Below are 13,774 nucleotides of genomic sequence, written 5' to 3'. Positions count from 1 at the left end.
ATCATTGACTAGGAACATAATAGAAATTATAAAAGCACATTGATCTATTCAATCAAAGACTCTAAAAGTTGTTGAGAACAAAGCAAAACTCTTAAACTAACAAGCTGAGTAAATAACAGGCAAATGACAAGCCTGATAACCTGAGCATTAGGAAAATTGATTCATAAATAAATTATCTGAAACTCTCACCGGATCAGCCTCTACAGGTATGCCAAGTCGAGTCTGTGCATTTGCTATTGTAAGAACAACATTCTCACGCTGGTTCCTTACATTATCTTTCTGCATACAAGTCAAATTACTCAACTAAGAAATGGCTGACAGGAGGGAAGATAAACAGAGTATGCTCTTAGAAAATGCAATCACAGAATAGTCATTTATATGTATTTTGGCCAAAAGGTTTGCTGATATGGTACTCAAAGGCAATCACCTTAACTCTGTGTAGGTGGGTTTCAAACTAAAACATGTAAAGCAAATCACAACTGAATAAACTTTTTTGAAGATTACGCAAAAACTCCTTCATCCTCAAAGCATGTTCATTATTTTTTTTTTTTTTTTTTGATAAGTAAGAAAGATGTATATTCAAAAATTAATAAATTAAAATCAATAGTAGAATTAAAATTATTATCAATAGTAGAATAATCATCGATGCATCAACCCAAACTAAAACATAGATCAAACAAGTTGTTTGCAAAACTGAGATCTATTTACAGTGCAATTTTACCCCATACCATATCTACTGTCAAACATATCAAAGAACATAATGGAGAAATACAAGTATTAGCAAACCTGAAAACCAAACACAAATTCCAGGAGATCAAACAAATCTGCATCCCTTTGTCCAGAAATCTCAAAATCAGCAGGAAGTCTGGGAAATTGTTCAGTATATCTAATTGCAGATATCGCTCCCTTGACCTGAACAGATAACCCAAATATATTTTTTTTTTATAAGTAACAAAAATTTTACTGATCAAAAAGAAAGACCCATGTACACCACGGGTGCACTTGGGGAGTACAATCATTCCCTCAAATTACAATGCTCAAGTAAATCTAACAATGAAGAACAAGGAAGAGATTTAAAAGCAACATTCCATTCCGATAAAGTATAGAGAAAAAAAGATTTAATCTCAAGAATAGACTGATCTCCTCCTTCCAAACATCTCGCATTCCAATCTCGCCAAAGACACCACATGATGCAATGTGGCACCGCCTTTAAAAAAGCTATATTATGATGCCAACCAAAAGGGGCCTTGCCAAGCTGCTAACAAATCAAAAACCCTCTGAGGCATTATCCATAGAAGACCAAACAAACTTCACACCATTGTCCATAACTCAAACACTATGGGACAATGACAAAGGAGATGATCAACCGATTCCCCACTCATTTTACACATATAGCAGTAATCAATGAGAATGATGCCTCTCTTCCATGAATTGTCTATAGCCAAAATCTTTCCTAAGACAAAGGCTACCCTAGGAGGGATCTTAGATCACCATACTAATTTCCAAGGGAATGAACTGTTGCTAGACAAGGATAGGGGGTGATAGTAACTACACACCTCAAAACCCCAACTCTTGACAGTTCTCCAATAAAGTTTATCTTGCCTTTCACCATTCACTGTTCTAGAATAGACTAAATCCATGAAAGCAGTCAAGGACTCCAAATCCCAATCTTGGACCAATCTAGTGAACTGAACATCCCAGTTAAGCATCCCATCATGAAAATGCATAACTCCCACTATGGAAGTCTCCTTATCACGACTAATTCTAAACAACTCCAGGAAGGCTTCTTTAAGGGGACAATCTCCACATAGATAATATGGAACACAGCAGGAAAAAATAAAAAAATGCACAACAGGAAAAGGTCACCTCAATTTAAAGTGCACATGTAATTGTTATGTAATAAGACTGGGAAACACTCAAATTCAGGTAAAGTTGAGAGCCAATCAGAAGTAGGGTAACAGTATTGCTAAAGAACAAGGACAACGCATATTGAAATAAATCTTATTCAAAACTTGACTTACTTCTGGAAAAACTCTAATGGCATTGGTCAATGACGGTGCTTCCAGAGGAACAATATTGTAGGGCGTGAGTTCCGCAGATAATGTGCCATCAGACCTTTTGATTCTTCGCAACTGAATAGCCACGCACACACACACAGAAACTGTTATTTCCAGGCAAAGTTTTCCAACACTAATAAATATGTTGGAAGCTGCATATGTCAAGATACCAACAGCTGCTACGTAAGGCAAAACAGAATCCTTAAAATAGTGACAGATTTTTTTTAAATGAACTTTTTGATTGCCACCATTACCCATCAACTAGCATCCAGTAAAAACCAGAGAGAACAGCTCAACCCCACACTAAATTATCAAAGTAAATCCTAAATGGACAAAATATTAAGGAGATACAAATAAGCATTGAATGATATAATGTATTGCATGGTTTGTTGAAGGTCCCATCCAAAGGTAGTTAGGTAAAGAAAAGTACCTCCTCAATTATAAGTCTTCCAACTCCAGGATCTGCATCTTTGCTAAGTGCCTCCATGACCTCAACCAAGGCCCTCAAGGTAGCAATTACCTTTCTCATTTCTAAAGATCTAATTTCCAACCCAAAAAAAAAATTTTAATTTCAATTAAAAAATTTATCCATGCTTAACACATAGAGAGGGAAACCCTAAAAGTTCTTCCAAGTGTTCATTATGTTTATCAAAAATTGAAACAAGATTTTCAAATATAATAAATAGAAGCAATCTCAATCCCAGCTTATGGAGTGAGCTAAGAAAAAACTATCCCAATCAAGCAGCATCTAAGCTGCTATATTAGTGCATACAAAATAACATCTAACCAAAAGAAGTGTTCCAAAGCCCTAAGCTCATCCTTAATCAGAGTCAAGCGACTCAAGCCTGCAATTAAGGCCAAGCATATCTTGGCCTTGCCAAACTTGGGCTGCAAATACTTGGGTGTGCCATGGGATGGCTGGTCAAGTAATGGCATGATTTCACATTCCTAGGCTTGGCCTAGCATGAATGCCCATTTAATAGCCTTCCATTGGCAAGGATGTCAAGGCCTTGCCCTTGCTCTGTGGACACAAATGCCTGGTCATGTACTGGTGTGGCACCACACCTTGTCCTACCATGGAATCTTACAAATAAACAATGACTAGGAAAAAACCCAACAGAAATCAAATGATCATATATAATATGAATATTTTATCAATGAAGATGATACAAAATCAATTCCAAAGCACAATGAAGATATTTAAAATATGCAGAGTGAGCAATCACTTTGATTTAAGGCTAGCAGGATAAAAAGAAGAAAACTAACCCACTACAGATTCAACACATAAAACAGGAAACAAAACCCTTTTCCGATAGTAAACAAAGCATGTTTTCCAAATCTATCAATGGAGCAAAGGTGCCATAGCTCTTACTTAAATAAAGATACCTTCTCCAGTTGACCTTGTCCATTTCACGTCAATTGATTGCATAGACTAAATTGTAAAATCAAATGATCTTTCATCCGTATACAAGCAGCTCATTCTACTCTAAAACTATATGTGACCAGATTTCAACTTTTCACTAAAGTATTTCATGGGCAATATTTCCAAAATGCAACCTAGAATTCTCTGAAGGAACAAGCAGTAGAAGGATCCAGTTACTGGTTATAGTCCTAAATAATGAACATAAATATTATTGGATCTAAGTAAACAAATAAGTCGTGAGAAAACAAATAAGGCAGCATTAGTTAGCAGCCATACTCTCCAATGTTAACACTAAGGGCTCCAGTTTCCAGCAATTTCTGTTCCTCTCTTTGGATATCATCCACTCTATACCGTCTCTTGTATTGTTGGTAAAATTCCCACAGGTGTTCAACATCACGATTACGATCAATTCGGCCCCCATCCCTTTTTGCAAGTTTTTGCTGCAGAAAATAGTCAACTCCCCATAACTCAAAATGATAAAGTGATAAAATTCTAGCAAGAAGTGCAAAATGCACAAGCAATTTATTCTGCAGTGCATTTAAAAAATAGAAAGGAATAATAAAATCCTAATTTTATAAATATGTGCCACACAAGATTTTGTTTTTAATTGATACCTTTATTACAGACATCAAACCAGTCTTGAACTGAAGAACACCTCTACCATCACTATTGGGATCCAGGTCTTGCGCCATGGAATATGCCTGCTCACACACTAAAATGGAAAATAAAATTTTATTAAAATTAAGTATCATGTTATTAATTCATATAATCCAGCAAAGCGGCATGCAAATGATCTCCACAAATAGCATTGACCTTCACAAAATACAGAAAGCTATGGAAGGTAATATCTTGAGATATGTCAACACTAAAAAGGTAGGCACCCCAACAAGCAAGAACAAGATTGTTCCAACATGCCCCTTTGCCCTGTACCAAGACTGCTGATGCTAGCAGTGTAAAAAAGTCAAATTGAAAACAAATACAGTAAAGGTATTACAAAATAAAGTAGATAGAACTGAGCTTAAAATAGTTTCTCAAATATATAAACACAAGTTCAAAAATATGATCACGGGTACAGATTATAATTCACTAAAAATCAAAAACAGAAGAGAGTTGTTTGAGACTTTTCTAAATATTATATGCACAGGTATGCAATATCTTTTTTTGATAAGTAATAAACTTCATTGATATGAAAAACAAGTACAAGAAAAACCAAAGCACACAGGTATGCAATATCTTGAACAAACAAATACACACAAAACATTGACCCATAAAAATTCAAACTTCTTATCACAAAGGCATCTGTTGACAATTGACATGTTCGAAAAAGGCATCTGTTAAAAGTTGATTGGTGTTGTATGTGTAAGAAAAGCAGGGAATCTATTCATCACCTGGTACTTCATTGTTCTTTGCGAACATAGAGACATGGTTCTTTGTCTTTGCCCAAGTTAGTGCTTGATCTTTTGGAGTGTTGGCAAGGCCATCTTTAGTGACACGATTAGCTAAGGTGTGTATAGTCACACCACTTTGTGTCATGTGCACTTTGTGGTATGAACGAAATAGGAGGGCCTTTAATGGGGTGGAAGTGGAACGTCCTACCTTTGTAATCAAAGAGCACATTTTGAAATCCTTGTACAACTAAATGCGTCCTCAGGGTTGCATTCATTCGATGTATTTTGTTGATTTCTCAGTATCCTCTCTTTATGATTTGTATTCTTTGATCTCAGACTGGTCGCAGACCTCATGCCAGTCTTTTTTTTATGGGTAAGCAAACTTGTATTAAGAGAAGACTACTTCATTAGAAAAATGAAGTAGCCAGAAAAAATATGTACAAACAACAGAAAAGAAAAAAAAAATTATGTACAGGAAATTGTGCCAATCTCTTTTCCTTTTCTAACTTATGGAAAGATATAAATAAACAGGTCTCATTTCCTGACTCTACATTTTCATTGAACCTATAAATGCTTTCATCGTACCTCAAATGATTTCCTTCCTTCTTTTTTTTGATAAGTAATAAAGATAGTATTAATCATGAAAAAATGGCGATTAAAGCAAATACATGGTGTTCATGATGGTGAACACAAGAAAAAGCAACAAACAACAACAAAGATAGAAAAAGCAGCTTAGGGGATAATACTAAGGGAAGAAAGAAACTCATTGATGGAAGAACAAGTCGAACAACCCCAGCTCCTAGACCAATCAAACAGAGTACTATGGCATTGAGCTTGTAATTGAACATTCGATTTCTCTTTAGCCTCAAAGGAGCGCTAATTTCTTTCCATCCAAACAACCCACATCAAACAACCAGGAACCATATTCCAAATGTCCGACGAAAATTCCCCCGGCCAAAAACTCCAACAAGACACCAAACTCTCCACGAAACCTGGCATGACCCATTGGATCCCAAATACCTGTAACATTCATACCCACAACGAGTGAGCTACAAGACAGTGTAGGGGAAGATGATCCACAGTTTCCTCATTACAGCAGCACATACAACACCGATTCGCCAAAGGGAGACCCCGGAGCATCAGATTATTCAAGGTAAGTATCCGACCATGTGCTGCTATCCACATAAAAAAAGCCACCATTTTAGAAATCTTACCCTTCTAAGGGAAACTAGAGATAGAACCACCCCGGATCTTATTGTAATAGGACCGAATATCAAACTTGCCATTCCCATTAAGACACCAATGGGAACTATCACACCCAGCACCCCTAGGAATCCGAGCTTGAATGAAATCGAGGAAAGATAAGGCAGCTTCTAATTCCCTCTCGTGAAAGTCCCTATAAAATCTCAAATTCCAATATCTATCATTTCCACCATCCTGCTAACACAATACATCAGAAATGCAAGCTTCCTTGTCATTTGAACACACATATAGCTGAGGGCAGAGCATTTTAAGTGAAGTATCCCAAACCCACCTATCAAGCCAAAAAAGAATACAAGAGCCATCACCCACCACTAGGGTCAAATGTTTGGAGAATCTCTCCCAACCTTCATTAATACCACGCCAAAGACCACACCTGTGGGCCTTTCTACATACTTTAGTATTCCACCCCCCTCAATCCTCTCCATATTTAGTGGCGACAACCCTCCGCCAAAGATAGGTTCCTTCATGTCCAAACCTCCATAACCACTTCCCTAATAGGGCTTGATTGAAAAGCACTAACTTCCTAATCCCCAAACCACCCATCTCTAAAGGTGAACACACCTCCCAAGCCAACAAAGAATATTTAAAACACTCCTCTGAAGACCCCATAAAAAGTTTCTCTAAATACATTCCAACCTATCAACCACAGCTACAAGGATGGTAAATAAGGAAAGGTAATATGTAGGTAGACTGGAAAGGGTGCTCTTCAAAAGCTTGAGTCTACCACCCTTAGACAAATACAAACGCTTCCAACCTGAAAGTTTCTTCTCCATCTTCTCCAAAATAAGATTCCAAATGGATGCTGTCTTATACGAAGTACCCAAGGGCATTCCCAAATACTTCATAGGCAAGCTGCCCACCCTACAACAAAGAATGTTAGCCAAAGCACCTATATTACCAAACTCCCCAACCGGGACAATCTCACTCTTCCTCACATTTGCTTTTAAGCTAGTAAAAGCTTGAAAACAAGACAAAGCCAGCCGAATGAACAACACTTATTCTCTAGAAGCATCACAAAATAAAATGGTATCATCTGCAAACAACAAATGTGATATGCGTACCCCAATAGAGTTTACTAGTCCCACATGAAAACCAAGAAGCAAACCACTCTCCTCAATTTTCTTCAGAATTCGACTTAATACTTCCATAATCAAAAGGAAAAGAAGAGGAGACAGCGGATCACCTTATCTCAAATCACGAGAACTTCCAAAAAAACCAGCCAAGGATCCATTCACAAGAACAGACAAACGAACAGTAGTTATGCAAGCCTTAATCCACCCCCTCCACTTCAACCCAAAACCCATCCTATTCAACAAGTAGAACAAAGCATCCCAATTTACATGATCATATGCTTTTCTATGTCCAACTTACACACTACACCCAATGAATGACACTTCAATCTGCTGTCTAGGCACTCATTTGCAATAAGCACTGAGTGTAAAATTTGCCTCATAGCAACAAAGGAATTCTGAGACTCTGATATCAGATTGTCCAACACCACCCTCAACCTATTCGCCAACACCTTAGATAGCAACTTGTCCGCACTGCCCACCAAGCTAATAGGCCGAAAATCCTTAATATTTATACCATTATTTTTCTTGGGAATTAAAGAGAGAAGAGAAGCATTTAGAGACCATTCAAACTCAAAGTACCTGTGAAAGTGCTTAAATACAGCCATAACATCAACCTCCACAACCCTCCAGCATTTGTGGAAAAAAGCCATGGTGAATCCATCCGGACCAGGGGCATTACCCCCCCCCCCCATCTCCATCAAAACCTGGGTGACTTCTTCTTTCAAAAACTCCCTCTCAAGGGACAACCTTTCATCCTCCCCAATACAAGCAAAATCCATCCCATCCACAGTTGGACGCAACGTATCCGTCTCTATATAAAGATCCTGATAGAATTGGACCACCTGAGAACATACAATAGTTTCATCCTCATATACAACACCATCTACCTCTATGCTTCTAATGTGATTAGCTCTTCTATGAGAATTTGCTAATCTATGAAAGAAACGTGCGTTGTTATGTCCCTCCTTCACATACAGAGCATGGTTTGCTAATCTATGAAAGAAACGTGTGTTGTTATTTCTCTCCTTCACATACAGAGGACGGGACTTTTGTCTCTAGAAAGTCTCTTCCAAATTAGCTAAAATTTCAATATCACCTTTAACCTGCGTTCAGCAAGATTGTTCCTCATGTGAAAGGCCTAAAAGTTCTTCCCTAGCATCCAAACCCAATAATTTAGTCAACAAACTCTTCTTCCTAAAAGCCAAATTTCCAAATTCCTCCTTATTCCACCTCTTTAGGTCTTCTTTAAGAGCCTTTAATTTTTGAGCCAGAACAAAACTTGGAGAGCCCATAAAGCAATACCCACTCCACCATTGTTGAACTTTCTCAACAAAACCCTCAACTTTTAGCCACATATTCTCAAACTTAAAAGCATAACGCCCCCTACCAACACCACCAGCTTCCACCAAAAGCAGACAATGGTCAAAAATAACACAAGGAAACACCCATTGAGACACATTTCCAAAATGATCTGCCCAATCCACAGATACCAAAGTCCTGTCAATACGGGACATAGACTTCGGTTCCAAATCCCTACACCAGGTGAAAGATGCCCCTTCTCCACTAGGTAATTATTCTCTATAAAATCTGAAAAAGCAAACATGGCTGGGCTGAAAGACTCACAACCAAGCCTATCACAAGGATATCTAATGATGTTGAAGTCTCCAAATAATAACCAAGCCATGGTCCATCAAACACGCACCCAGGATAACTCCTCCCACAAAGCAGCCCTGTGTTGGTCTACGTTTGGACCATAAATACCAGTACAGACCCATTCAAAACCATACAAAACTCCCCTAAGAAGTACACTAACTGAGAACTGATCAACAAAAACATCAATTTTCTCAACCACCCGCTAGCAATAGAACCCCCCCGATGTTTGAACCGCATCCAAGACAGCCCAATCAATGAAGGGAATACCCCATAAGCTTCGCACAACAGAAGAATTTAATGAAGAAAGTTTAGTTTCCTAGAGGCATACTATATCACACCGCCATTCCTTAAGGAGATTCTTACAAACCTCCCTCTTTCGGGGATTATTCAATCCCCTAACTATGAGACATCTAGTTATCCCTGGAAGGGCAATTGGGATAGTAAGGTAGCTTTTTTTCATATGCACAAAAAATTTGAATTCCATACTGGCCATTGACAACTTGTTTAAATGGAAGCCAGTGGTTGTAACAGACGTATAATGTGCAAGGGCAATGGTGAAACTGTTGACTGTTGGCCACCTGTTGAGACACTGTCCTATCACTAGTGAGTAGTAGTCTCTTGCATTTATGGATTTTGGGGTTCTCTGGGCAATGCCAGCTCAGGTAATCGATTTATTGACTATCTGGAGAGGGGTATTTGGGCATCACCATAATAGATTGTCTAGCAAGATACACCGCATTTTATTATGCAAACCATATGGAAAGAGAGTAATCAACGGACTTTTGAGAATGGAAAAGCAATCTTTGCAAGCTATTAAGAATAGTTTTTTTGAGATCTTTGTTTGAAAAGTGTACCTCAATTGCAGTGGTTTCTTGCAGCAATATTGTTGAGTTTTTGGACCTTGTGAGTGTCCATTTGTAATTATTTATGGGCACTCGCATTTGAGCACCTCTTTTTCCCAATAAATTTTAATTTACTCATCCAAAAAAAATTATAAAAAACTACTTATTTCTTCTTGTTTTAAGACATCATTTAACACTGCAATTGCATAACAACTGACACAAAGAAAAATCACCAATAACCCCATAACCCATTCACTAATTAAAGTGTTAAAACTTTTAGTCATTTTATAAACCCAATTGTTGTCTATCCGCAATTGTTTCAAAATAACATAACAATTCATTCAACATTAACTATCTTCCCCTCCAGATTAATTTTAACTTCTCATTTCAATCACATCCAAAACTAGCTTAACCTTGATTAAACTCAACCAAGCACATAATTTAACTAAAATTACAATAAATAATATATAAAAAAATTCACCAAAACTCGAACTAAAAGAAAGAAATTTTTTGATAAGTAATAAGTTTTATTGATATCAAAAAAGGAACACCCTAGTACATAGGGAGTGTACAAGGGGTCAACAATTCAAGTGCAAAAGGGGGCCTTTACACTTGGTCGAACTAAAAGAAAGAAATGCTTCATTAACCTACTTGTTGTCTATTCCAATTGTTTCAAAATTAGAAAACAATTCATCAACATTAACAATCTTCTCCTCCAGCTTAATTTCAACTTTTCAACTCAATCACCTAACCATTGTTCCATAATCCAAGTCCATATCACAACCAAAACCAGCTTAACCTTGATCAAACTCAACCAATCATATAATTTTACTAAAATTACAAAAAAATAATAAATAAATAAAAACAAATTCACCAAAAAAAACTCAAACTAAAAGAAAGAAATGCTTCATAAACCATCTAGTTGTCTATCCAAATTGTTTCAAAATTAGATAGCAATCCATTCAACATGAACTATCTTCTCCTCCAGCTTAATTTTAACTTCTCATCTCAATCACATCCAAAAGCAACTTAACCTTGATCAAACTCAACCGAGCATATAATTTAACTAAAATTACAACAAATAATTAAAACAAATTCACCAATACTCTAACTAAAAGACACGCTTCATAAACCTTAGAAAACAATTCATTCTGCATGAACTATCCTTTCCTCCAACTTAATTTCAATTTCTCAACTCTATTTTTTTTTTTTTTTTTTTTTGGATAGGTAATAAAAGTTTTATTTATAGCAAAAGTGCAATATGTTTACAATTGTAAACTCACAGCAAAGAAAAGAATACAAAGCATATAATTTACTAAAATTACAACAAATAATTTAAGAAATCACCAAAACTCGAACTAAAAGAAAGAAATGCTTCATAAACCTTCTTGTTGTCTATCCAAATTGTTTCAAAATTAGATGGCAATCCATTCAACATGAACTATCTTCTCCTCCAGCTTAATTTTAACTTCTCATCTCAATCACATCCAAAAGCAGCTTAACCTTGATCAAACTCAACCGAGCATATAATTTAACTAAAATTACAACAAATAATTTAAGAAATCACCAAAACTCGAACTAAAAGAAAGAAATGCTTCATAAACCTACTTGTTGTCTATCCAAATTGTTTCAAAATTAGATAGCAATTAATTCAACATGAACTATCTTCTCCTCCAGCTTAATTTCAATTTCTCAACTCAATCACCTACCATTGCTCCATAATCCAAGTCCATATCACAACCCAAACATGCTTAACCTTGATCAAACTCAACCAGGTACGGAACCAAAGGGGGGCCCGGCCCAGACCCCCCCGACCCCAAAAAAAAAAAGTAGGTAAATTGGGTATTAAAATCATGTTTGGGCCTTTGTGCCCCCTCCCCTCCAAGAACATATCAGCCCAGGCCCCAACCCAACAAGGAAAGATAAGCCGTCTAACCTAATTCCAAATTTAAAATTAAAAAAAAAAAAAAAAAGAAGAAGAAGAAGAAGAAGAAGAAGAAGACAGAGGAGAGACCGAGAGATAATCAAGCATCAACCACCGGCCACCTACCCACTGCCCATGCCACCAGCTTCTCCAACTGCCCACCCCACCTCCAATGCTGGCCTCTCCAACCTCCATCCCAATCTACCCAATTTCAAGTATTTATTCTCTCTTTCAAAACCTAATACTGATATGATTTTTCTCTGATGCTCTTTCTCCACACCATATGTTTATAGTTTGCGTGAATATGTGATTGTGGGGTTTTTTTTTTTTTTTTTTTTTTTGCTGAGGATGATTGTGAATTGAATATATGAATAATTAATCTGTGAATCTGTGATTGTGTTTGTGAGTCTGTCTCTCGGAGACTGAAAATTATTTTTGCTGAGTAAATTATATTATATACAGAGAGTAGGGAATGTAAAGAATATTTTATTTGTTTAACTGTTTGTTGGTAGTGGGGGCAACAATAGGAACATGCACAAACAAACTTACAGAGGCTAGTAATTCAGGAAAAAAAAAATCCTAAAGTTAGGAAAAGTGTTTTAGTAGCACATTATAAATTCATAATGTCGTTTTGTGGGGTCTATGTTTGTCGTTATATGGATTTTGTAATGTTGCTTGCTTGGCTTTTGGATTAGGTCCATTTAGGATTTAAGAAGTTTGGGTATTGCTGGTTAATTTTGTCTTTTTTTTTCTTTTTTTTTTGGTGATAGGTAAATAATAATTTTCCATTGCAAATGTTATCTTTTGAAATATGGATGTTTTTAATGTGTTTTTGATATTATCAGTGGCATGGTAGTATGAGTTTTGAATGCTTAAAAAAATTCATAATGCTGGTAGTGGATAAGTAATCGTGTGTTTGGGGCCGTGGGTGAGTAACAAAGATAAAAAGACATTAATAATATAATAAAAATTTCACACAATTTTTTTCCCCTTATACTTCGGTCCCCCCTAGCTTTAAATCCTAGGTCCGTCCCTAAACTCAACCAAGCATATAATTTAACTAAAATTACAACAAATAATAAAAACAAATTCACCAAAACTCGAACTAAAAGAAAGAAATGCTTAATAAACCTGATTATTGTCTATCCCAATTGTTTCAAAATTAGGAAAAAAAAAAAAAATCATTCAACATGAACTATCTCCTCCTCCAGCTTAATTTCAATTTTTCAACTCAAATCACCTAACCATTGCTCCATAGTCCAAGTCCACATCACAGCCGAAGCCCGCTTAACCTTGATTAAACTCAACCAAGCATATAATTTACTAAAATTACAAAAAATAATAAAAACAAATTGACCAAAAGTCAAACTAAACGAATCGATAACAATTCATTCAGCAAGAACTATCTTCTCCTTCAGCTTAATTTCAAATTTCTCAACTCCACCACCTCACCATTGCTCCATAATCCAAGTCCAAATCACAACCAAAACCAGCTAAACCTTGATCAAACTCATCCAACCATATAATCTAACTAAAATTACAAAAAACAATAAATAAATAAAACAAATTCAACGGAACGCTTTGTAAACCTAAGAAAACAATTCAATCAGCTTCTCCTCCAGCTTAATTTCAATTCCTCAACTCAATTAACTAATCAAAACCAAAAACAAACAAAAAAAAAAAAAAGCAAATTCACCAAAATTGGAGTTGAAAAGGAAGGCAATGCTTACGAATCCTTGCGACGTTGGGGTTTTCAGATTGGATCTCATCGGCGGCATGCAAGATCGCGTCGATGTTGGTGGCTCGCTCGAGCGACGGCGGGATCGCACCGGCGATCCCGCTCGGCGTTCTCTCATGGCCTGGACCAGAACTCCTCAGATGCTCTCTCCTCAGCGTCGCGCGCACCAACCTCTCCCAGTTCCTGTTAACCCTAGCCATGGCCTACGCCACGATACGACGCCGTATCAAAACCTTTACCGAGTCGAACGAACTCGGTCCACTCTCTCTCTCTCTCTCTCTCTCTCTCTCTCTCTCTGACTCAGTAGCTATAAATTATTTTGATTTCAACGAATTTTGAACTGAAAAGAAAGGAAAAGGAAAGGTTGTAATATGCGAGTGGAAAGGAAACAAAAGAAAAACGTAGATAGCGGG

General features: G+C 36.8%; 1 protein-coding gene across 8 annotated transcripts in view; it reads right to left on the bottom strand.

Moving 5' to 3' along the window:
• Nucleotides 1–13,774, bottom strand: part of LOC115963564 (callose synthase 10) — a 56,439-nt gene extending 42,665 nt beyond the window's left edge. For 3 of the 8 annotated variants that reach the window (XM_031082607.1, XM_031082609.1, XM_031082608.1), the window contains exons 1-7: nucleotides 13,354–13,766; nucleotides 4,095–4,192; nucleotides 3,757–3,920; nucleotides 2,488–2,596; nucleotides 2,022–2,132; nucleotides 787–912; nucleotides 190–279 (exon numbers count right to left, since the gene is read on the bottom strand). In XM_031082607.1, the coding sequence (XP_030938467.1) occupies nucleotides 190–279; nucleotides 787–912; nucleotides 2,022–2,132; nucleotides 2,488–2,596; nucleotides 3,757–3,920; nucleotides 4,095–4,192; nucleotides 13,354–13,561 (906 nt within the window). In that variant the 5' untranslated portion in view covers nucleotides 13,562–13,766. Of the gene's footprint in view, nucleotides 1–189; nucleotides 280–786; nucleotides 913–2,021; nucleotides 2,133–2,487; nucleotides 2,597–3,756; nucleotides 3,921–4,094; nucleotides 4,193–13,353 lie in introns of all 8 variants that reach the window. The other 5 variants (XR_004085857.1, XM_031082614.1, XM_031082611.1 and 2 more) reach the window with 3 other exon arrangements.

Source organism: Quercus lobata, chromosome 10 (genome assembly GCF_001633185.2).
Source record: "Quercus lobata isolate SW786 chromosome 10, ValleyOak3.0 Primary Assembly, whole genome shotgun sequence".
Taxonomy (NCBI): Eukaryota; Viridiplantae; Streptophyta; class Magnoliopsida; order Fagales; family Fagaceae; genus Quercus; species Quercus lobata.
Note: the sequence above shows the minus strand (reverse complement) of the source record. Positions and strands in the feature narration are given on the sequence as shown.